This window comes from Tympanuchus pallidicinctus, unplaced genomic scaffold (assembly GCF_026119805.1).
Source record: "Tympanuchus pallidicinctus isolate F22 unplaced genomic scaffold, pur_lepc_1.0 scaffold7, whole genome shotgun sequence".
In the NCBI taxonomy this organism is placed as follows: Eukaryota; Metazoa; Chordata; class Aves; order Galliformes; family Phasianidae; genus Tympanuchus; species Tympanuchus pallidicinctus.
In genome coordinates, this window is record NW_026294791.1 from 17,822,822 (window position 1) to 17,845,205 (window position 22,384).

General features: G+C 39.3%; 2 protein-coding genes across 3 annotated transcripts; one reads left to right on the forward strand and one right to left on the reverse strand.

Moving 5' to 3' along the window:
- Positions 1-73: 73 nt before the first annotated feature.
- DBT (dihydrolipoamide branched chain transacylase E2) lies at positions 74-12,939 on the reverse strand. 2 transcript variants are annotated; one of them, XM_052665571.1, is made up of 12 exons: positions 12,807-12,824; positions 9,899-9,963; positions 8,863-8,986; positions 8,617-8,692; positions 7,306-7,487; positions 6,352-6,479; positions 4,353-4,581; positions 3,697-3,863; positions 2,702-2,779; positions 1,881-2,072; positions 1,639-1,710; positions 74-709 (listed from the first exon to the last, which is right to left on the reverse strand). In XM_052665571.1, exons 6-12 carry the CDS (start codon positions 6,439-6,441, stop codon positions 542-544), a joined length of 996 nt encoding a protein of 331 aa, XP_052521531.1. In that variant the 5' UTR covers positions 6,442-6,479; positions 7,306-7,487; positions 8,617-8,692; positions 8,863-8,986; positions 9,899-9,963; positions 12,807-12,824; the 3' UTR covers positions 74-541. The 2 variants fall into 2 exon arrangements, with proteins under 2 accessions (XP_052521531.1, XP_052521530.1); XM_052665570.1 differs by lacking the exon at positions 9,899-9,963 and having other exon boundaries at positions 12,807-12,939.
- Positions 12,940-13,399: 460 nt separating this feature from the next.
- Positions 13,400-21,800, forward strand: RTCA (RNA 3'-terminal phosphate cyclase). The gene is made up of 11 exons (XM_052665579.1): positions 13,400-13,618; positions 13,690-13,790; positions 15,214-15,357; positions 16,835-16,958; positions 17,391-17,449; positions 17,964-18,105; positions 19,272-19,396; positions 19,545-19,603; positions 20,194-20,288; positions 20,702-20,806; positions 21,171-21,800. Exons 1-11 carry the CDS (start codon positions 13,574-13,576, stop codon positions 21,267-21,269), a joined length of 1,098 nt encoding a protein of 365 aa, XP_052521539.1. The 5' UTR covers positions 13,400-13,573; the 3' UTR covers positions 21,270-21,800.
- The last annotated feature ends 584 nt before the right edge of the window (positions 21,801-22,384 follow it).

The following is a 22,384-nucleotide window of genomic DNA, read 5'->3' on the forward strand; positions in this document are numbered from 1 at the left end:
CCAGGAAAAAGTGGACTAGTAGTTAAACCTGAGAGTTTAACTCTGTTAAACAACAAAAAGCTCTCTGGACATCTTACAGCAGAAGCATAATTGGCATTTTATTTGCATTTAATTTTGCATAACTTCTTTTGGAAATTTAGATATTATCTGTTAAGATAAATTTGTTTCCAACAAAGAAGAACTGTGCGTTTTCACCTTCAAAATGAGTTAACCTGTTTAAAAATATGACAGATGTAGATCAGTGATTCATTTACACCAGTCTTACAATCATATGTATTACAGAAGGCAAAATAAAGACAATCCATCACCATATTCAGAAGTTGTGCCATGACCTATTGACAGCCTGCTGTAGAAGAAAATACAGCACTACTAATTAAAAGAAGTAACAATTAATTGATAGACTGATATCAGCTGTTGAGAACTTTTAACCACAGAAAGTTATTATATAATATGAGTAGCAAAGGGCATGTGCTAGCAAAGCCAGCTTTTGTAGTTATTCAGTCTAACACAGTTTAAAGGCATATTCTAGCCATGATTTCCTTTATTTAAGGTCTAGCAGCATCGAAGCAGGGTTCTCCAAATAAGATTTCCAGAGGTTAGAAAAACGGGCCATTGTAGCTCCATCAATAATACGGTGATCAGCTGACCAGCTCACATTCATTATCTGTGCTTTAAATACTTCACCTTTCCCATTAAATCGAGGAAGAACCTAAAAACCAGTGAAAGGAGTAAGATAAAAATAGAAATATTACATATTTTCTTTAAGAAAACCGCATTTTTATTGTTAATCTAAATTCAAATATTTTGCTAAGTCAGACAGACAGCAGTAGTGTCATTCAGAAATGAAAGATCTTCCCATGCTGTTTCTGTGAACCAACATAATAAACAGTGATATCCACTTTCCACCATCCTGGATATAGAGAAGTAGTGAAAACTTTCACTGACCCAGAAGCACTTTTACTGTTCAAAATGACAGTTTTCCTAAAGCATTCCTGAAATGAGGCTCATAGGAAGAACACGTGAAAAGTATTTTTAATTGATATTAATGTCATTTCCAGCATTGATCTCAAATGTTTAATAGTTTTTAAATACTAAATTAAATAGTTAAATACCAAAGTTCAGAAAATAAGAAACTGCCATGACCACAGAGTTCTGTGTAGATTGAGCCATCTGGCTCATAAAGCTAAATACTATCAAAATACTTTAAGTCTCAAGTTTTCTCCTTAATCATAGTAAGACTGCTATTGCCACGTTGCAAAAACTTCAAAAAAATGTTTATGTTGTTTCCTAATAACTAGAAGATTAAATACAGACCTGAGTGAATATTAGAGAATTCTAGAGAAAAAGCTGAAACTTTGGCATAAAAGACTTCAGTGTCTCTGCTTAGCCATCTAAAAATACCACAACGTTTTTTAATCACAAGCTAGGCACTTATTTAACAGAAAGAAGTCAAGTTTAAATTAAAAACAAGGAAACACGTAAGAACATTTTCACTGAAAACAACCTTAGTTCCTGAGAGTTAAACATATTGTGGTACTGATAGGAATGGGAGGGTGGTTGGACTAGATGATCTTGCAGGTTGTTTCCAACCTTGTGATTCTGTGATTCTGTGTGATATTACTGAGATAGTCAGTATACCTGTATCTTTCCAAGTGCTCCAATAGCGACTTCAGGAGGTAGAATCACTGCCTTGGCGTAAGTACCACCAATCTAAAAAAGAAAATGCCAGGGATACTAGTTAACAAATAATTGTATCACTTATTTGAAAAGCTTCTTGCAGGAATTACTGCTCATTTTGTTCTCTGCATATCAAACTTTTATTAAGATGTTCACTTCAAATGCAGTTTTCAGATGCAAGTTCTCATTTTTCTTATACTTACTGTGCCAATATTTGAAAGGGTGAATGTTCCCCCAGTGAGGTCATTTGTTCCCAGTTGGCCGGCAGAGCCCAAGGCTTGTAGGCGATTTAATTCAGAAGCAATCTCAAAGATACTACTGACTTGAACATTTTTCACATTTGGGACAATTAAACCTTGTTCTGTGTCCATAGCAACTCCAATGTTGTGTGAAGCCTACAATAAGTTTCATTAACCAGACATTAACAGAAGCAGTCAACACAACATGCATACTTGCTAGAAGGAGCATGTAAGGATTCATCTGAGTGAGTCTGATAAAACAGCACAAAAGGAAGTTTTACTAACTATATGTAAATATATACACACACACATATATACACATCACTTAAGAAAATAGACTTCTTTATAGAAGTATTTGGCCAGCACCTTGTACAAAAATTAAATGAGTTTTATCAAAACTGAGCTTAAAATATGACTTAAGTACATAATAGCTGAGAGTCCAAACAGCAGAGTCACTGTGCCATTACTAAAAATTACTGTCTTTGGATTTTAGATATTATCATTACAATTGTTTGGTCTATCTTCAGGGGGAAAAGAGGAAATCACTGTAGTAATACGCATTTTTGAGAGCAGGCTGAAGTGAAAAAATGACTTTAATTAAATAAACCACTGAAATAAAATCTATATTGAATGAAATCTAATCTGAGACAGAATCTGGATACTTAAGTTCCTTTCCAGCACACTGTCACAGTTTCTATATTCATTGCCTCAGACATTCTGAAAAGCCCTCATCAAATGTTATTTTGGGTTTTCTGCTCACAACTTCTATCAAAAAGTTTACAAACCTTGTAAGTGACATTCTGACAGCTTTCATCCAAAGAAGCATTAAGAATGGGATACTGCAGTAATCCTAGAGAAGTTGCCTGTTAAACATAAACAAAAAGATATATTCTTATACTTAACAACTCAGAGAAGTGCATGGATAAGGAACACTGGGAGACAAATGAGGCTAATAATCTAGATTTCCTTGATGCAATCAAATGTGGCTTCAACTCTCCTACATGCTCCTATGCATGTTGATATTCTGTTATGATCACAGTAACAGAAGGAAAAACTTATAAAAAAACAAACATATGTCAGGCAGACATACAAAAAGTAATAATCAATTTCTCAAGTTATTTCCTGTTCCACAATTAGAATTCAATAACCCAAGAAAAAAGTTAGGATATTCCACAGCAATTTCATTCTAAACTCTCCCATTAGGTGGCTATTGCAGGGAACAGTAATTCCCCCTAAAAAGAGTGAGCAAAATAAGTACTTGACACTCCAGTTGAAATAGCATTATCAGAAATTTTAGATTAAGCTATGCATTCAGCCTCCAGTGATGACAGCAACTGGAAATGAAACCATGACAACTACATGAGTACATGTTTGAACCAGAGAAGGCATATGTTCAATTCACCTGAACAACATAAACATATTCATTCATCTGAGGGATTCACTACCAGCAACAACACTTACATGGCATTTTAAGTGAGACTGATTTTAATGAAGGTCATCAAAACTACCAATTGTTTCTAAAATATGTTTTGTTTAAATTACACACTCAGTGATGTTTACTCACTTACTGCATCATGCTGTATCTGCTCTTTTTTCTCCATTCCCATATTATCTAACCTAACTACAGTCCCAACGGTAAATTGATAAACGATGCATTAAACAAGAAAAGCTGATGTTTTTCTTGTGATCTGTGTGCTCCAAACTTAAAACAAAGATCTACCATAAGATTTTGGTAAAGTCTGCATTAGTACTCCACATGGTGTTCTGCTGCATTTCTTACCTTTATGAAGAAAGGCATAAAGGAAAGCTTAATTCCACGACTTTGTGCTAAAGGTTTGAGCTCTTCTCGCAACTGAACAAGGTGAGTCAAGTCAATCTCATCACAGTAACCAAAGTGAGGGATCTTTAAGGCAGCACTCATAGTCTTTACCATTGCCTTGTGAAAACCTGGAAAATATTCACTGACTTCTTACGTGAGCAAAATTAACTTCTTGGAACTGAGAGTGAAATTCCAATTATTTGAAAATTAAAATCTATCATTTTCCTCTTTCAATGAGATTTTTTCTTATCTCTGTGTCTTTTATTGTTTCTCTGAAAGAAATAACTTTACAACTAATTACATGGTGACTCAAACTGTAACAAATTCACAAGTGTTTCTAAATTCCAACCTGTTTCAGAATAAATCCGAGGAAACATGGGTTAAAAATGAGCAAGCACAACTTGCATCCAAACTTCATCCGCCCAAAATAGGAACAATTATACCAGAAAATAATAACTTTATGCAACATCTTCTTGCAGAGAGCATGTTTTCCTATTTCTTGCTTAAAATAATAAATTGAAACACTCCCATCAAATGGAGACAAACGTTCATTGACTTACATTCACCAGCAGTTCACTGCAAACAATTTCTCAAGATTTTTGTACTTGATGATTTACCTGTTATAGGTTCGGTTTTATCTTTTCCTGAAAACACAATGGGTCTGGAAACAGGTGTTGGAATTTTGCGCGCTCTGTCCTTTGGAGCAGTTGGTGCTGTCTCTGATTTTGACAACGCCTTTGGAGATGGAGGTAGGATAGCTCCTGTTTGTTTGGCCAAAAAATTGAGAATGTCTTCCTTCAGGATTCTGTTATCTTTCCCTGTTCCAATAACTTCACTCAATTTAATCTGAAAAGTATGTAACAAATTATGACACTGTCTTTACAGCAATATACATATTTACAGCAATATAAGTATTCCTATACTATGAAATATGGTTAACATTTATTGATCCAACATATCTGCCATTTTATTTCCCTTTCTGGAACCAGAACTCCTGGCTCCTAATCCCTGTTAATATGGTTAGCACGGAATCACAGAATCTTTTGAGTTGGAAAGGATCCATAAAGGCCACCCAGCCCAACTCCCCCACAATAAAAAAAAAAAAAAGGGACATCTACGGCTAGATAATTTGCTCAGAGCCTGGTCCAGCCTGACTCTGAATGCCTCCAAAGACAGGGCGTCCATCACCTGTCTGGGCAACCTCTTCCAGGTTCCAGTGTCTCACCACTCTTATTTGTAAAAAAATCTGTCCTTAAATCTAATCTAAATCCCCTCTCTTCTATTTTGAAAGCATTTCCTTCCCCTTGTCCTATCACAAAAGGCTCTACGAAAGAATCTGTTAGCATAACGCAACAACATTTTATGAGACAAATATCCAGTATCTATTACAGTAAATGGGTCTTGTATTAGTCCTTGCTCACCCTCTCCTCACTGACTTTGAAGGCTGCAGGTAGCTAGACAACTTTTCCCTCCCTACTGGCATCTTGAAGGTCCTGGGCACTCAACCACCCAAAATGAACCCAACAAAGCCACCACAGAACAGGGAAGCTTAACAGGACACAGAGCACAGCCTGTAAAATCAAGCAGCTGCAAGTCTTAAGGGGGGATTTGGAATGGATCCACTGCTGGACAGCAAAATGTGTGACCCTGGTGCTCAGGGACAGCTCCACTGCGGTAGCTTCCTCCAAGGATGGAGGGAGTGACTCATGTTCCTTTACATCTTCTACAAATCCAGATTGTGACTGTTATATTGCATACTAACTATTATTATTTTGGCCTGATATGGTCCAGGTGATTAGAACAAATACTGAGTAACTGTACACTACACTATTAATAAATCAATCAATAAATAAAATCTGTGCTATGCTAATTACAAAAATTTGGTGAACTAGTAATGCTTTAATTGTAATTACAGCTTAGTAGCATCTTCATTCTACCCAGGATCTCTAAAGAACCCATCTGCCTTTGTAGCATCAGGTGTCACCTTCTGTGATTTACTAGGTATGCAACATTGTTTGAATCACCTAAAAGGTTCATAAGACATCTTAATTGCATACTTAAAGGAAGAACAGTGAATACTACTTACCTTGTTATCACAGGATCAATAATGAAGTATTAATTTGAAGAGAGTTATTTGTCATTTAAATTTCTCTATTTGTTGTTTTATTTTTCGCAAAAAAATGCACCATAAGCTTTCAAAAAACAGTGGATTAACACAGAAAAAGAATTAGAAAAGTCCTTAAAGGACCATATATTCCATCACTTGCTCTTACGTAAGTCTGGAGAACAGAGCATGGTAGCTAAATCTGAGATTCAATTTTTCCCTACTTCCTGCTCTGCCCTACGGATCCATTCCAATACTTCCACTGTTTTTTAGAAACCACCGTCCGAAAGTAACATAGCTGCATTTTAAGTTCACTAATTCTTTTCTAACTTGCCATAATCATCAGAAAGCATAATTATCTCCATCCCTACAATGGTGTTTACACATTTGAAATATATTCAAAAACAAGACATCCCTCACTGTACTATCCTCTAATCCATATCCTCTCAGTCAGTCAAACTGGTACATAAAAGAGGGATAAAATGTGACAAGACGTAATTCAGCAAACTTACATTGTTTTCCATAGCAAGACGACGAACTGCAGGCGTTGCTAATGTTTTGTGACCTTTTATCTCCTGGTGTGTGTGTTCCTCATGAGACATAGCTGGTGTTTCAACAACATCCTCTTCTGGAGCAACACCTGAAAGCAAGAAGAAAAAGTTTAATTTAATTAGGTTATAGATACTTGTTAAATTTCAGAATTTGCTTTAAAGTTTCTAACTCAGGCACATGTTAAATAGGCACTTGAAAAAAAAAGGCAGAACAAAGTCTCAAATTTCTTACAAAAACTAACAAAGGAAGTATTAGCTAGAAACACCTATCTTGGTGTTTCTAGATAAATGCAGTTAAATATAGGCCTCTCAGAGGAAAGGCTGCACATGAGTAAGCAACAAGTCTTTCTGGAAAAGGTATCTAATGCTACCCAGGGCTCTGTGTAGAGCAGTGTTGCCAGCAGGCTGAGAAAGGTGATCTTTCCCCTCTACCCAGCTCTAGTGGAGTCACATCTCAAGTACTGTATCCAGCCCAGGCACAGAACAAGAGAGAGATGGAGGTAATGGAGGGAGTTCAGCTAAGGGCCAACAAAGATGATCAAGGGATTGGGGCATTCCTCCTATGAAAAAAGAGTGACAGAGATGGGACTGTTTAACCTAGAAAAAGATGGTTCCTCTGATGAGATTGGTGGATCTCATCAAAGCATATAAATATTTGAAGGGAGAATGTAAAGAAGACACAGTAAAGCTCTTTCAGCAACATGCAGTGTAAGGATGAAATACCTTCTGGGCACAAACTGGAACACAGGAAGCTTTGTCAGTGCACAGGAAAAACGTTTTCACTGTGAGGGTAACTGAGCACTGGGGCATGCTACCTAAAGAGTCTGTGGAGTCCCACCCTTTGGGACGTCCAAAGTCATGTGAACAAGGTTCTGGGCAACACAAAATATGCAAGAGAAAAACTGCTTACAATACCTTTTGAAGCATCAATTTCAATGTCCACAAGTGGTTTTCCAACATAAGCTATTTCATCTAAATTGTAATGGAGTTTTCTAATGATGCCATCATAACGACTAGTAATAGTAACAGAAGCTTTATCACTTTGCACTTCACAGATGCTATCAAACTGAGAAACACTATCACCTTCTTTTATATACCTAAGAGAAAAGACACATGCTAGTATAAAACAATATAACAATAAAAACCTATGGTGTGTATTCTTTAGATTAAGTTCAGTTAGATATATCCTCATAATACAAAATGCATTCTGGATAAAGTGACAGATAATACAGCTGATACATTTGCTATATACTTTCCACCAGATTGCTCCAAAACCACTTGTGTGAAATGACACATTTCAGAATACAATCACATACACAATTTTTACTATTATTTCTGCTAAGAAAATTTTTTTGTGACAGATTATAAACCACCTCAAAAAAGAAAAAAGAAAAAAGAAAGAAAAAAAAAAGACTAACTTGGTTTGAAGCTGAAGAAGGTCTCTGTTTCAAGTTGTCAAGACCAGTATATAATCAGTTGCAGAAAAAAATCTGGAAGTGGGAAACTGTCTCCCATACAAAGAAATATTCCTCCTATTTTACCTTCCTTACTCACAGTGCGGTGGCTCTCTGGCACAGGCTGCCCAGAGAAGCTGTAAATGCCCCAACTCTGGAGGCATTCAAGGCCAAGTTAGGTAGGGCCCTGTGTAGCCTGATCTGGTGGGTGGCAGCCCTGCCTGCCCATAGCAGGGGGTGAGAGCTAGTCTTTAAGGTAACCTCCAAACCAAGCCTCCTAATGATCCTATTTGTACAAAGAGCAAGGCATTCCAACACTGTCTTGCTCTACTTGACACTGATTTTGCTTAAACTATTACTTGCTGCCTTTCTAGGAACAATTCACATTTTTCTATGAAAGTAAATGGAGAAGGGGTACAGGACAAAACCATGTGGATTCTCTGGAATTGTCACTTTTTCTAATGTTCCAAAGCTCAGCCTAGATCTCCTCTAAAAACAATTATCACTGAAAGAAAGCCTACATACAAGTGTAGTTAGGGCATGCCATTTCCTCTACCTTTTCTATTCCCAAATATAACAGATTACAAATAAACAAAATGTAAAGGTCACTACATACAAAGGTTCAAAATGTGGAAATCAAAACTTGAAAGACTTCAATAGTCTTTCAATAGAAAACATACTCTCTGAAATAATTATTGATACTTGATAATTACAGATAGTATTTAAACTACTTGCTGATGTCTTAATGTATTTCTAAGGAAGCTGAGCTTACCATTCTTTCACAGTCACCTCTGTAATACCCTCTCCAATATCAGAAAGCTTAAACTGGACAATTTGGCCACTTGAAACTTAAAAAACAAAAAAAACAAGGAAAGTCAGCTTGCTTAATATTAAGTGTAAGACATCAGACAGAATAAACCGTACACAATAAAAATAGTTAAATACCATTTATATTCAAGCCACTGACATAACATTCATAAAAGAGCAAATTGAAATATTTTATTATGAAAAAGATTACCAGCAGATGTTCTGAATAATCGCTGCTGCTGACTAAAGTTGAAGGCAGATTTGTCAAACACGCACGCATATTTTGATTTTATAAAGCGGATGCTGCTGCACGATCTAACGTGGTGAACACAAACCTGGGGGAAAAAAGTCTCAGGTGTTAAAACGTTAGGCTGAGAAGACAGAGTTCACTTAGCATTAATGATGCAACAGTAGTTATCAGAACATGTAATTTCTATGGAGAACTTCTTAGGAAAATACAATCAAAATGCATATTACTGAATATATAATAACCATTAAATTGGCATGAACTTTGCCATGTCTTTAACTTCTTTTACTAACACAACACATAAAGCCATAACAGCATAAGAAATTAACAAAAATCATTACAACATTTGATAAGAGATTCATAATTGCTATAGTTTCTGTAGACAAGTAGTTCAGCCAAGACACACACACAAAAAGCATAGATAATATCAACTACATTAGACATCTGAAATACTCTCATGAAGTGTGAATGCTGTAGAGTCCTGTAGACTGCAAGAAAAAAAAAATCAGCATGTTTTTCTTTGCCAGTTCTTATTCCAATCAAAAGCTGATCAGAATTAAATATGGGAAAAGAAATTCACAACAGAGGGCACATTTATCCTTTTAATTCTGTTAATGTAAAGGAGATAAGCATCTTTAAGTAACTTCAATTGTAATTATATTCATCCAGAAATCAACTTCAAAGGTCATCAGAATTTTCTGAAAGATTATTGGTACAAAGGTGTATGCTTTAAAACATCATGTAATTGGTGGTGATCTTGGTCAAAACAAAGGCAGTAGCACTTGCATTGACATAAACAAGCATTTTATCATTAATCTCATCAGAAGTTAGTTCATGCCCTTTCTTATTTAGTAATATTTCTTAAATCTCACTTAATTCTGGTGTTATGGTGCCTTGTGTGATGTCAAGTTAATAAAAATAACAAATGATCTGTAGATACTATCTCTAATTAATTTAGAGATTAAAAATAAAAATAAAAAAAACAGGTGCTACAGTGTACCTCCAGTAGCTCAAAACTGTAAAATTTAGAAATTATCTTCTCAGATGAGGCAGAAAACAGGACACCTGTATGGGAAAGTTCATTTTAACTTACTTTTTTAATATCCCTTCAAAGAATTTCAGAGCACATGAAACTTGCTGATTCCCCTCCCACTCACTCCTCATTGCTGAACTATTTGATTTTATATTATACTTTTAATGTGCAGATTATCCTGAAAGCTGTACAATTCTGAATTGACTATGTACATGTTTTCTGTATTATTCCATCTAGCATTGATAGTTATACTTACTATCACCTTTCCTTTAGGAACAAATATTTACACAAAACAATCTCTAATAAAGGACAAGCAAAGTCAGTAATACTAAGTTACTTTGCATCTGCCTGTTACTAAGATTGCATCCTCTGATCTAGAGCAAACATTCTTCTAATTTCTATAATGAACAAACAGTAAATCTTTCGGGGCATGATTGGTGCTGCCCACTCAGTTCACTCAGAGTTGTGTCTTTGGGAAGAAGTTTATTGTGCTTTTCTCAATCGCTTACGCTAAAAACTGACTGCAGGCCTCAGCACAGAATGTTGTTACACAGTATACTGGTGATGGATTACTTGATGAGTGTCCACCCTTGACTGTAGTACTTCAGTAATATTTTGATCTGTGACTCTGCCTATTCTGAATGCTGAAATACAATGCCAAAATCATGGTAAAACACTCCGCTGTCTTCCAGCTTAGAGGTGTAAGTGTGTCAAAGCTTTCTTGTCAGTGTTACATTTTATAATGGTGTACAGCTTAACAGAATTGATAGAATTGTCAGTTTTGTTACAGATCTTTTTTGACTAAGCAGCTCACATGAGAGATTTGTTATAAAAAATGACTGAAAGTGCATGAGATGCATGGAAGCTGTCAGATAATCACTGGCCTGAAGCCAGCGGGATGAGGTTCAACAAGACCAAGTGTTGGGTCCTGCACTTTGGCCATAGCAATGCCAGGCAACATTACAGGCTTGGGGCAGAGTGGCTGGAAGAGCATAGAGGAAATGGATCTGGGGATACTGGTTGATGCTCAGCTGAACGTGAGCCAGCAGTGTGCCCAGGTGGCCAAGAAGGCCAACAGCATCCTGGCTTGTATCAGAAATAGTAGTGCTAGCAGGAGCAGGGAGGTAATCATACCTCTGTACTCAGCACTGGTGAGGCTGTACCTCAAGTACTGCATTCAATTTTTGGGCTCCTTACTACAACAAAGACATTGAGGCCCTGGAGAGCGTCCACAGAGGGGCAACGAAGCTGGTGAGGGGTCTGGAGCACAAGCCTTATGAGAAGCAACTGAGGGAGCAGGGATTGGTCAGTCTGGATAGGAGGAAGCTCAGGGGAGAAGCTATCACTCTCTGTAACTACCTGAAGGGAGGCTGCAGTGAGCTGGGGGTTGGCCTCTTCTTCCACATAACTAGCAATAGGATTAGAAGGAATGGCTTCAAGTTGTGCCAGGGGAGATTCAGGTTGGATGTCACTCTGAAAGCTGGAATGGGCTGCCCAGAGAGGGGGTGGAGTCATTGACCCTGGTGGTGTTCAAGGAACATTTAGACATATCATTGAGAGACATGGTTTATTGAGAACTATTGGTGATAGGTGGGTGTTTGGACTGGATGATCTTGTAGATCTTTTCCAAGCCTTGGTGATTCTATGATTCTATGACACGCAGACATACTTCAGCCATCAGTGCACACTGTGCTCAGAAGCAATGATTCCACATCAGAGATAATCTTCTACAGAACTCTTTTGACTTGCTCTCCATATCGAGTTGTTTACTTACACTGGATTTGTTCTGCCTAATACTCTCCACTTCCAACTATATAGTTACCTATATGCTGAATCGATGTCCTCCTCTCTTCCATAACACCACCATGCTATACTCTCCAGATCACTGTTCTCTCCTCACCACATAACACAAGAACCTCAGGCTCCTTTCTTCCCCTCATCACAATGTAAACAATGTAATTGCAATAACCACCTATCCTGATTTCTTGGATGTTAACACTGCTTCACAGTAGGTGGTCACAAGAACCGGCGCTCAGCAAGAATCACAATGTGCTGCTGGAAATGCCTACCATAAACGGCCAATTCCAAAGTACACTGTTCAGCATCCACACTGATAAGATGAACACTCTCATCTCATCACAGTGACCCTCCGAATGCAAAAGCAGGTGGTTTGGCTAAGAAGAAAACTAAAAAGAAGCTCCCATTTCCAAATTCTAAAGCAAGTTACTCACAGCCAAAAATCCAGTAATTACAAGAATAACGTCTTCACGATGGCACGTGCTCTAGAGATTATAAGCTTCCAAAAGAACAACCAGTGGACTCACATGCTGAAGCACGGTGAGGCACCTGCACAGTTTAATTTACAAGAACGTGGGTTGCTGGATTCCGGGGAAACGCCTGCTTCCCCTTCTATACAAGGATCCCTCGCTACACCAAGGGACTGACGCACGGCCGCAAGGCAGCAAAACGTTTAGGCAGTGCTGTAGTCGGACGATCGAGAGGTAACGCAAGAAGAGGATGGCAGCGGCCCGTCACGGGAGGCACGGGCTCTTCTCGCAGGAAACGCGGCCAGTGGGAACACATCGAGGTGCGGGAACGCGGGCAGTCCCTGGGGAAGCGGGCACGAGCGGCGCCCGACACCGCGGGGATCAGGCCGAGCTTCGCGAGCTGACGGGCAGCGGGGGCACGGGCAGCGCCGGGGGCACGGCTGAGGGGAGCCGCCGGTCCCGGCGCTGTCCGCGTTCGTACAGGGGGGGCTGCCGCTCGCTGCCGGTAGGAAGCGGCGGGGACTCGCGACGAAGGCGAGGTGCAGACGCCGCGCACCGCTTTCGCCGGCGAACGGAGCCGGCACCCGCAGGACCCCCGCTACCCTTACCAGGCGCCCCACGGTCCTGCAGCTGCTCCTCAGAGCGGTCACGGCCGCCATCTTCCTCCGGGAAGAGGCAGCCCCACGCCCCGCACACCTCCCACCGAGCGGCCAACCCGCGCGCGGCCACGCCGGCCGCAGCCAACCAGCCGGGCCGGGGGGCGGCGGCGGGGGCCCGGCTGTGTGCGGGGCGGCGGCGGCAGCGCCGCCTCGGGGCCGAGACACGCCCGCGGGGAGCGGCGGGAGGCCGTCACCTGTCGGGGTCCTGTGGGAAAGCCGCTGACGGAGCGACGGCCGCGCGCCTCGGCGGCAGAGGAGTGCAAGCAGCGCGAGGGCCGGGCTCCCAGAGCCCCGCGATTGGCCTCCGCGTAGTTCTCGTAACGGGCCCCTATGGAGAGAGCTGCTCGCTCGCAAACGTGACGGCTACGGTCCGGCCGCTCTCCTGCTTCGGGAGGCCGCGAACCCGGGGCAGAGGTCTTCTCCAGGCAGGGCCCGGCAGCGGGGCGGGAAGGTTTCTGCCCCTCCCGCGGCGTGGCGCCCGGGCGGTGGGACCCGGCGGCGCCTCAAGCGGCGGTGCCGCCCCCAACGCACTGCGGGCGGGAGGCTCCGCTCTGCGCCTGCTCTGCCGCTACCCGGCACCGGCACCCGGCGGCGCGATTCGCTTGGCTTCCACGAGCGCGCTGCTCCGCTGCGCTCTCGCTGTCCTCCGGGCCCGGCCCGCATCCCGTCTGTACGGCGGGGGCCTCCGCGAGAGACGGCTCCGCTGGCTGCCAGCCATGGACGGGGACAGGGTGGAGATAGACGGCGGCATCATGGAGGGGGTGAGCATCGGGCCGCGCTGGGCTCGGGCGGGCCATGCCTTGCCGTGCCTGACGAGCGTCGTTCCTTGCAGGGCGGGCAGATCCTGCGAGTGTCCACGGCGCTGAGCTGCCTGCTGGGCCTGCCGCTGAGGGTGCGCCGCATCCGCGCCGGGAGGAGCCAGCCCGGCCTCAGGTAACGACCCTGCCGGGCCCCCGCTCTGCCTCCCGGGCCGTCCCGGAGGAGCGCGGCAGTCCTCGGGCCGGGGCGCCACCGCCCCTTGTCTGAGCGCCGAAACGCTTCCGAGGACAGAAATGGTGCATTTCCGATGTTCTAAGAGGGCTTTTTCAGTCAGAAAGCGTTGTTTGTGGCTCGCTTCCTCGGCAGGACGGAGTGTGGAGGAGTCCCAGGAGAGCCGCCCGCAGTCAGCCCTGTGCCGGCAGCGCACCTGCACCTCCCCGGTGCCGGCTGTGCCAGGAGGGCAGAACGCGCTCTGGCCCCACCCGTCGGGTCTGAGAAGTGTTCTCCAAGTTGCCCAACAGCTCGCATGATCTGAGGCAATGTATAGTTAAGATCATTTATTGCCTCCCTGAGGCATTACTTGCAGAGATACGGCATTCTGTGTTAAAAACATGTGCTGTCTGTATGTCCCAGAGCAGTCGTTCTCATTTTGATGTCACCAAACACTTCAGACACATTAGTTGTGTTTCTCATCTTGACTGAATAATCAACCTCCTTCTTCATAGGCCACTGCTCCTCTTTAACTCCATTATTTTCTCACACTTCTTGACTAACATCACTGGGCTTTGAACACATCCAGGAGATATGTGAGCCCTGAGGCAGTTAATTTGAGCTTACTGAAGAAGTCTTGCTTAGTTAAGCTACTGCTTTATACATACTTGAAAGCAGTCTGTACGGCAGTATATACATTTGCTTGGTTGTGGTTTATTTTGCAGTGGAGCTTGTGAAAGGAAATCCAGATGTTCAGGCAGGCTTAGCTGTCAATTAGTAATTTGCTGTAGTCTCTTAACAGCCTATAGCCCGGAGAAAGTTAGAAGCTACTGAACAAAATCATACCTCACAGTCCTAGTGGTGTCCTCAGAACATAACGAAATAGAGCACAAGTGAAAAAGGAAAGCAAACAACAAATGGTTGCTTTTTTTTCTTTCTTTTCTTCTTCTTCCTATTTAAACCACTCAAATAAATGGAAGTGCATGCGCAGTAGAACTGCTAGCTCTTTCCTAGCATGGAGCTTGGCTGTTCAAGATTGCCACCATTATCCCATTTGCCATTATCCCATATTTCTTTTTCAAGTATTTATCCCATTAAGATAATGACTCCTGCATCTCATCTGCCTGGCTTGACCCGCTCTAATGTATCCTTCCCACTAGGATCCTAAAAATTCCAGAATGGTAAGAATGCTGCCCTGTTGGCACCTGTGAAATCAGGAGAAATACTGCAGGAACCAGACTGAATTTCTGATCTTTGTTTGAAATCTACAATTTTGCTTGTTAGTTGATGTTCGGTGTTTTTGGTTTTTGTTGTTTTGTTTTTAATAATGTAAACATCACTTTAGTCTGCTTGCATGAATCTTTAACTTAGTATTTGTGATGTTAAGGCCTCAGCATCTGTCTGGATTGGAGATTGTTCGAGATTTATGTGAAGGGAACCTGGAGGGCGGAGAAATTGGCTCAACAGAAATAACTTTCACTCCTGGGAAGATCAAAGGTGGAACCCACATAGCAGATACCAAAACAGCGGGGTATGTCTTTGTACATGGATAATGACTGGCAAGTAACTGCTCTTAATTGCTCTTGGTAACATTGAAAATCATGATAAATTAGGTTTTGGTAACTTTAAAAATCTCACAAGAGAGAGGAACAAAAGAACACTAACACATGGTTGATGAGCCATATCTTTGCTACCTGATACCTGTGGCCAAAGGACCAGTATTGTAAGCAGGATGTGTGTTAATAAAGAACATACAAGTGGAAGTTATAATGATACGTAAGTCGAACACTTGATTAATATTAACTAAAAAACCAGATGCCCGTGCATTTAAAAACATATCTTATTTTCTTACATTTGTACTTCAGCTGTTGAGTCTATGCATCAAATTAGATCAGTATCTTAAAAATTGCAAATATGAAATTGTAAAACCATTACGTACCTGGTGTTGAACAAATATATTGATATTAATTTATTGATTATACAATAATATTGAATTGATCCTCTTTATCTAATAAAGTCAATTTAAAGGTAGTACTTACTCATATGATGGTGCCATAGGGCATACTGGTCTTTGGGATCTGGGAATACGTTCCATCCACTATTTTTTTTGTCTCTGTGTTTCTTCTGTATTTCTGTGTTGGATCGTTTGTTCTTTGAACCTGTTGCAAAAATTAGTGGAATAAGTTCAGCTAGGGAAGAAGACTGGTGTGAACTTGGAAGCATAAGCTAGGTTAGACACAAGTGAAAGTTTCCTTTAAGTTAAGAAAAACACGTTTCTGAGCTGCTACACTTTAGGCAACCGAGCTGATGTCTTTTCTATGTCTTAAACAGCACAGAAGGGCTGTAGCAATACAGAAGGATTAATATAAAAAAGTATGGCTCACAAACATTTGGAGTGTGTTTAAGAAATAACTTTCATTTTGTTGATCAAATTTAGTTTTAGAAAATACATTGGAAGGGGGTTTTTTATTATATATGTAACATAGAGGATTCGATTATAAAGGAGTCACGCACTTCAAAGCATATTTTCTATGCCCCTACATTCTCTTCTGTGAGATGTGGACCAGCTTCTAGGAAATTTGGTAGGTTTTTATATATTTTATAACCAAATAATTATGAAAATGTTAAAATTATGCTTAAGCCTTCTTGTTTTACTGCCTGCTATCTAACCCTACAATTTTCCCAGTACTGTCAGTATACTAAGTAAGCTATGTTACTTTTATTTTAAAGATACAATTATTGTAAAGCAAAAGCTTTTATATGCAGGGTTGCTAGAGATATGAGGTTTTAGTTTAGCAAATTTTAAACAATAATATGTTTACTTTGTTAAAAATAATAATGTTAAAAATATTAATGTTAAATAATGTTAAAATGTTAAATATGTAATGTTATTGTTAATGTTAAAAATCAAATACATAAATGCTCTGTGAGGTCATTTATTTGCCTTTGGCACGTTGTGATTCTACATGGATTCTACATGTGTGACATTTGAGTATCTTTCCTTCTAGGAGCGTATGTCTGCTGATGCAGGTAGCAATGCCCTGTGTGCTGTTTGCTGCTTCCCCATCAGAACTGCATTTTAAAGGTGGGACAAACGCTGAGATGGCTCCTCAGATAGACTACACAATCATGGTAGGGAAAGATTTCTCTGGCTTGGTGCATCTTTCAGGTGTGTGTATGCAGTGTAACTTTTGTACTTCTGTTGCTCTTACTGCAACTTGTAATTGCACAATTAGGCATGAGAATATTAAACTATGTATGTATTGGATGTAGAGAGCAACCAGTGTATAATGGAACTCCAAAACAAAAGATTTTTGTTTTTGCTATTTACTAAATGTGAATTGTTAGGAATTTCTCTTTCCATAAGAGAATCCTTTAATCCAAAATTATGCTGAATAAAGCATAAGGATCTTCAAATAAGCTGCGTGGATGAGATTAACTTTTTTTTTAATAACATAATTGAAATGTTTGTTTTGAACTTTTTTTTTCTTTTTTTTTTTTAAGACTGAATGCAGTAGTGCATAAGAGATTCACTCTGTGTTTTTATATTTGCTTGTATTTCAGGTTTTCAAGCCAATAGTTGAAAAGTTTAATTTCACATTTAATTGTGACGTAAAAAAGAGGTAAGTTACAGGGCCATGAGACAGAAATGGGCCTTACTGAACCAGAGTGAGCCTGGAGGCACACAAGGTGCCCTGAATCTACCTGTGGGATGAATTTATAATTCATTAACTACAGCATATTAGCTGCCCCTGTGTGTACCATCACTGTATGATGAATGTGATACAGTTCTCTCTTGTCTTTTTTTTCATTGTTGAATTTTCAGCTACTGTTTTAATGTTCCCTATGAATTACACCTCAAGGGAAATGCATGCTGAACAGACACTCCATTATCTAGCTTTTTCTGAGGTGCCAGTTTCATTTAGTGTTTGGTGGTTAATAAGGTGCTATGAGGTAATGCTATTAAAGAATAAACTTTTATTATAAACAGTTCTAAGGCTCACCAACAAAATTCATATGTATGGTAGCAGAGAACATAAAAATGTATCATAAAATTTACGAGGAGACTCCCAGCTGTTTTCTTAGTTTCCTTGTGATCTTTGCATTTAATTACATCTGATTCGTGTTTGTACATAGGGGCTACTATCCTCAGGGAGGTGGTGAAGTTGTAGTCCAGATGTCACCAGTCAAAGAGTTAAGTCCAATAGACTTAACAGAACGTGGCACCGTGACAAAGATATATGGAAGAGCATTTGTTGCTGGAGCACTGCCTATAAAAGTGAGTGCTGATAATAGCCTTGGTAGTATTCAACTTCATAAATCTATACAAAATTGTAATGTACCTTGTATACTTCTACTGTTCCTGTATTCTGCAGTCTTCCACATGCAAGCCAAGTAGTTGTATTAAATGGATTCGTTTAATCAGGCTGTAAAATAGAATTTTGGACATTTCTGAAAAGGACTTGTTGCTTAGGAGTGCAGTAGTAGCTAAAATAGGAGAACACTATAAGCAACTTCCTTCATATAACTATTAAAAAATATTGAGTATGTATTGAAGGGCATTTTATACCTATGTATCATTCACTTTTTTGTGGATTATCTTAAATCTCAATCAGTAGCTTTTCATATATTTGTGGGTAAACTACAATGCATTATAAGAGAGAGAGGTCAGACAGAATCAGTCATTTCAAGCACTGTTAATGGAATTAGGCAGAACTAGTGAAGGGTAAGTTAGCCAAAGACAAAACAGATAAATTTGATCCTTTGAACCCCTTCTTTCCATTATTCCCATCCTGTCTATGTTTATAGGGAATAAGTAGTGGGATCACCTCAGGGTTCCTTCCCACATACAGCCTCAGAAGCACAAGAGGAAGGAGAGGAAAAGGGTGTTACTTTTTGAAGAGCTGTGGAGTGGTGGTTTTATCTTAAGATCTCCAACCCTATGAATATTGGCTACAGTCTTTTTCTCCCACTGGATCGCAGGGATGGGATAAGCTTTATCTCCTCCCACATGCCTTGTCGTTATTTTTTATTGTTATTTCATACATTATCTGTTAGAGAGTATATCCTGTGCATAGTAATTGTTGTCAGTTTGGTGTGTTGTTTTTGTTAATTTAATTTGTTTATACAGTCTGTGGTCTTAAGAAAATCAAGACTAAATTAAATCTTTCTCCGTATATATGGAGAAGAATTACTGAAATTTCTACTGCTACTGGAGCTTCTATATACAGCACTGTAATCTTTCACTTGTTCATTATCAGTGGGAAAAATTCTCAGAAGAAGCGATGCTAAGTGCTTGCCTGTAGATGTATTGTAACAATCCTTTGTTTTTCTCTTTAGTCTGTTTATTAAAAGATCCACTGTAATAATTAGGCTTATGATGAAAAAGTATTGCTATCATTACATCATTTAATTAATTTATGGTTTTACCTTTTATCTTCTTAGCTGGCAAAAGATATGTCAGCAGCAGCAGTGAGATGCATCAGAAAAGAAATCAGAGATCTTTACATTAACATTCAGACTGTTCGAGAACCTGATGATCAAGCCTTTGGGACAGGAAGTGGAATAATGTAAGATGAGCTCATGATTCCTATTAATGCATGTAGCTTTGCTGCTTACTTTGCTGGTTGATTAGCTAGATCTTGATTAATTATCTGATAAATAAATTGTAATGTGAGTGATTTCGTTCCTAATACATATTCTGTTTTTTCTGTTCAGCATTGTTGCAGAGACTTCAACAGGTTGTTTGTTAGCTGGGTCATCACTTGGCAGGAGAGGTAAGAGCAAAATATGCCTCTTTCAGAATTAACTTAAGTATAATAGTATATTAAGATTCCCATTTGTAACCTGTTCCAAGATCTGATACTTTGAGTGTTGTTTTATAAGTGGATGCTGTTCTGTAAAAAGGGTCAGTGAAAACAAACAGATTTTAAACTCTATAAATAAAATCATGCACTCTGTACTTCTGTGCTGCTTCTGCCTAGTGACAAAAGTGGAAAATACTTCTGGACTTTATATATATGCTCTGTGATTTACCTGTGAAAGTTTTGTTCAGTGCTGAATCTAGATGTTTATCAAATTAAAGGAACAGATGTGCTTTTCATCTAAATGATTTGACTAAAAAGTCTATCTGACTTTAAGTGTGGCTGGCTACATGCTTCACACTGCTTAGGGGATATGCACTGTATATCATCATGTGACATGAGTTTTTTCAAGTGGATGTTCGAGACAAAAGTAGGGAAATAAGTTCTAAAAAGTTGATAATTTCTGTTGTTGGTGTGTTTATTTTGTTTGTTTGCTTTTTCCTCTGTATTTTTAACATGTTACAAATAAGTGATAGCATCCTAACTTCTTGGATTTCCATTAGGAAAAAATTCTGACAAGGTTGGCATTGAAGCAGCTGAGATACTGCTTAAGAATCTTAAACATGGTGGAGCTGTGGATGATTCTTTACAAGACCAAGTAAGGATCGTATATGTCATCACATTCACTTGAAGTAGCAAGAACATTTAAATATATATTACTTGAAAATAACATAAATCTGAATAGTGAAAGAACGGCACATAGATTTCAGAATTTGGTTGTATTTCCACAGACCTTCTGTGGTGGAATTAGTGAACAGTCAGATGTCTTAGAGGTTTCTGGATGCAGACTTCACTACAACTACAAAATACATATACAATACATATGCTCCTTAGCAACCACAGATGCTCTGGCTTTGCGCCACATCCTTACATTTTCCCTTCCTGCAAATCTTAGTATTTATGGAAGAAGGAGTTAGTAATTTGCTTCAATTTAGCATTCCAAATATCTAGGAAGTATTGCTGTTTATCTTGCTTGCCTAATTTCATTTAAGAATTTCATTCCCTTTTCAGCTGATCATTTTTATGGCATTAGCAAAGGGAGTGTCTAAAGTGAAAAGTGGACCAGTTACACTTCATACTCAAACTGCAATACACTTTGCAGAACAGCTAACAAAGGTGAGTCCAAAACTTCAGGAAGTTTCACCTGTCAGTTGTCATCCAGTAACTAAAAAGGGTGCAGTTGTATATATTCACTCTATATTTAACAGATACTGTGAACTGCGTTTCATCATGGAGGACTAACACGGATAAAATAACAGCTTCAATGTTCATATAAGAGCTTGGCAGTAGAAATTGAATATATTTAGTTAAATGCCTTTAGAATGTTTAGATACTTCTACTCCTGTAATATATTTTTTTCAATGAAATAAGTCCAATCTGTAATATGCATAAACAAACAGTGATCATTGGGCATCAGATGTTGAAAATTTAAACTTATGTATAACTGAATTTGTGATTTGTGTTTCTAATGCTATTTTAGGCCAAATTTACTGTGACAAAATCAGAAGAGGAAGATCCCAGTAAAGATACCTACATCATTGAATGCCAAGGAATGGGGCTGATAAACTCAAACTTATAGAGTCTAAAAAGAAACAAGAGGAAAGAAGGAAGATGCAAAAGCAAAATAAACTCAACATACCTCAGCAATGCATTGCACTATAGTTCAGTGGACATATAACATGTGAACAGTAGGATCCTTCTATCACATCCAACCAATTTGATTTAACTTCAAGGATGATAGCAAGTTTTCCCTTGCTGTGCTGAGCAAATCTGCGGTGTGAGAAATGGAAACTTCTTTTTTACTATTATCAATAAAATGAGTACAGACAGGACAGCAAACAGAATATAGTGTATGTATTTGGGCAGTTGAGTGAATCACTTAGAAACTTCAAGAATTCAGGTTCACCAAAATAGAGAATAACTATTTCAGTTTTGAGAAAATACACAGATGATGTATCCTTTCCCCTTTAAAATGTGTACGCTTTATTCTTTTGGATCTTTTATGTTAGGTATGTGGAATAAGGGGCACTATCAAATCTGTAGCTCTGTTCTCAACTATTTTGCTTAAGTTGTGTATGACAAAATAATAAAGGAGTAGCAGCACATGAAAGCCTGGTATTTATTTTTGCTGTTACCTCAGCAGGTTGTGTTCCTAGGAGACCGATAGACACTAATTGTACAGAAATGTAATTTCTTTTCCTTTGTAGTGTAAGAATACTCCATGCATAAATTTTCTTTTATATATTCTCTTCTTATCAGTTTTATAAAAGAACTTCTCAGGCAAGTTTAGAAAATGTACCACGTTACATCTCAAACACAAAATAATAACTATGATATGGTCTGTTCTTCTATGTACAACTGTTGCTTTTAGCTTACTAGTGGTAATAGATTTACATTTACATCAAGCTATTGTTTCTTCTTAATGAAAGTACTTAATTCCAGATGAGATTAGAGAACTGTTGTATATATTTATGTGTATATGTACACATATTCATGTTTCTACACACCAGTGAACATACAAGTGTATTTAGGCGTAAACACGCAGTTGTGTTATCCTCTGCTTGGGAATTAAGCAAGGAAGAACTTTTGCCAATCTGGCTTTGATTCTTGCTAAGAAAGTTTATTCTGAATTAAAAGGAAGATAGAGAGATGGGTCATCATTTGTTTTGCATGTGAAGTACTGAATCACCAAGT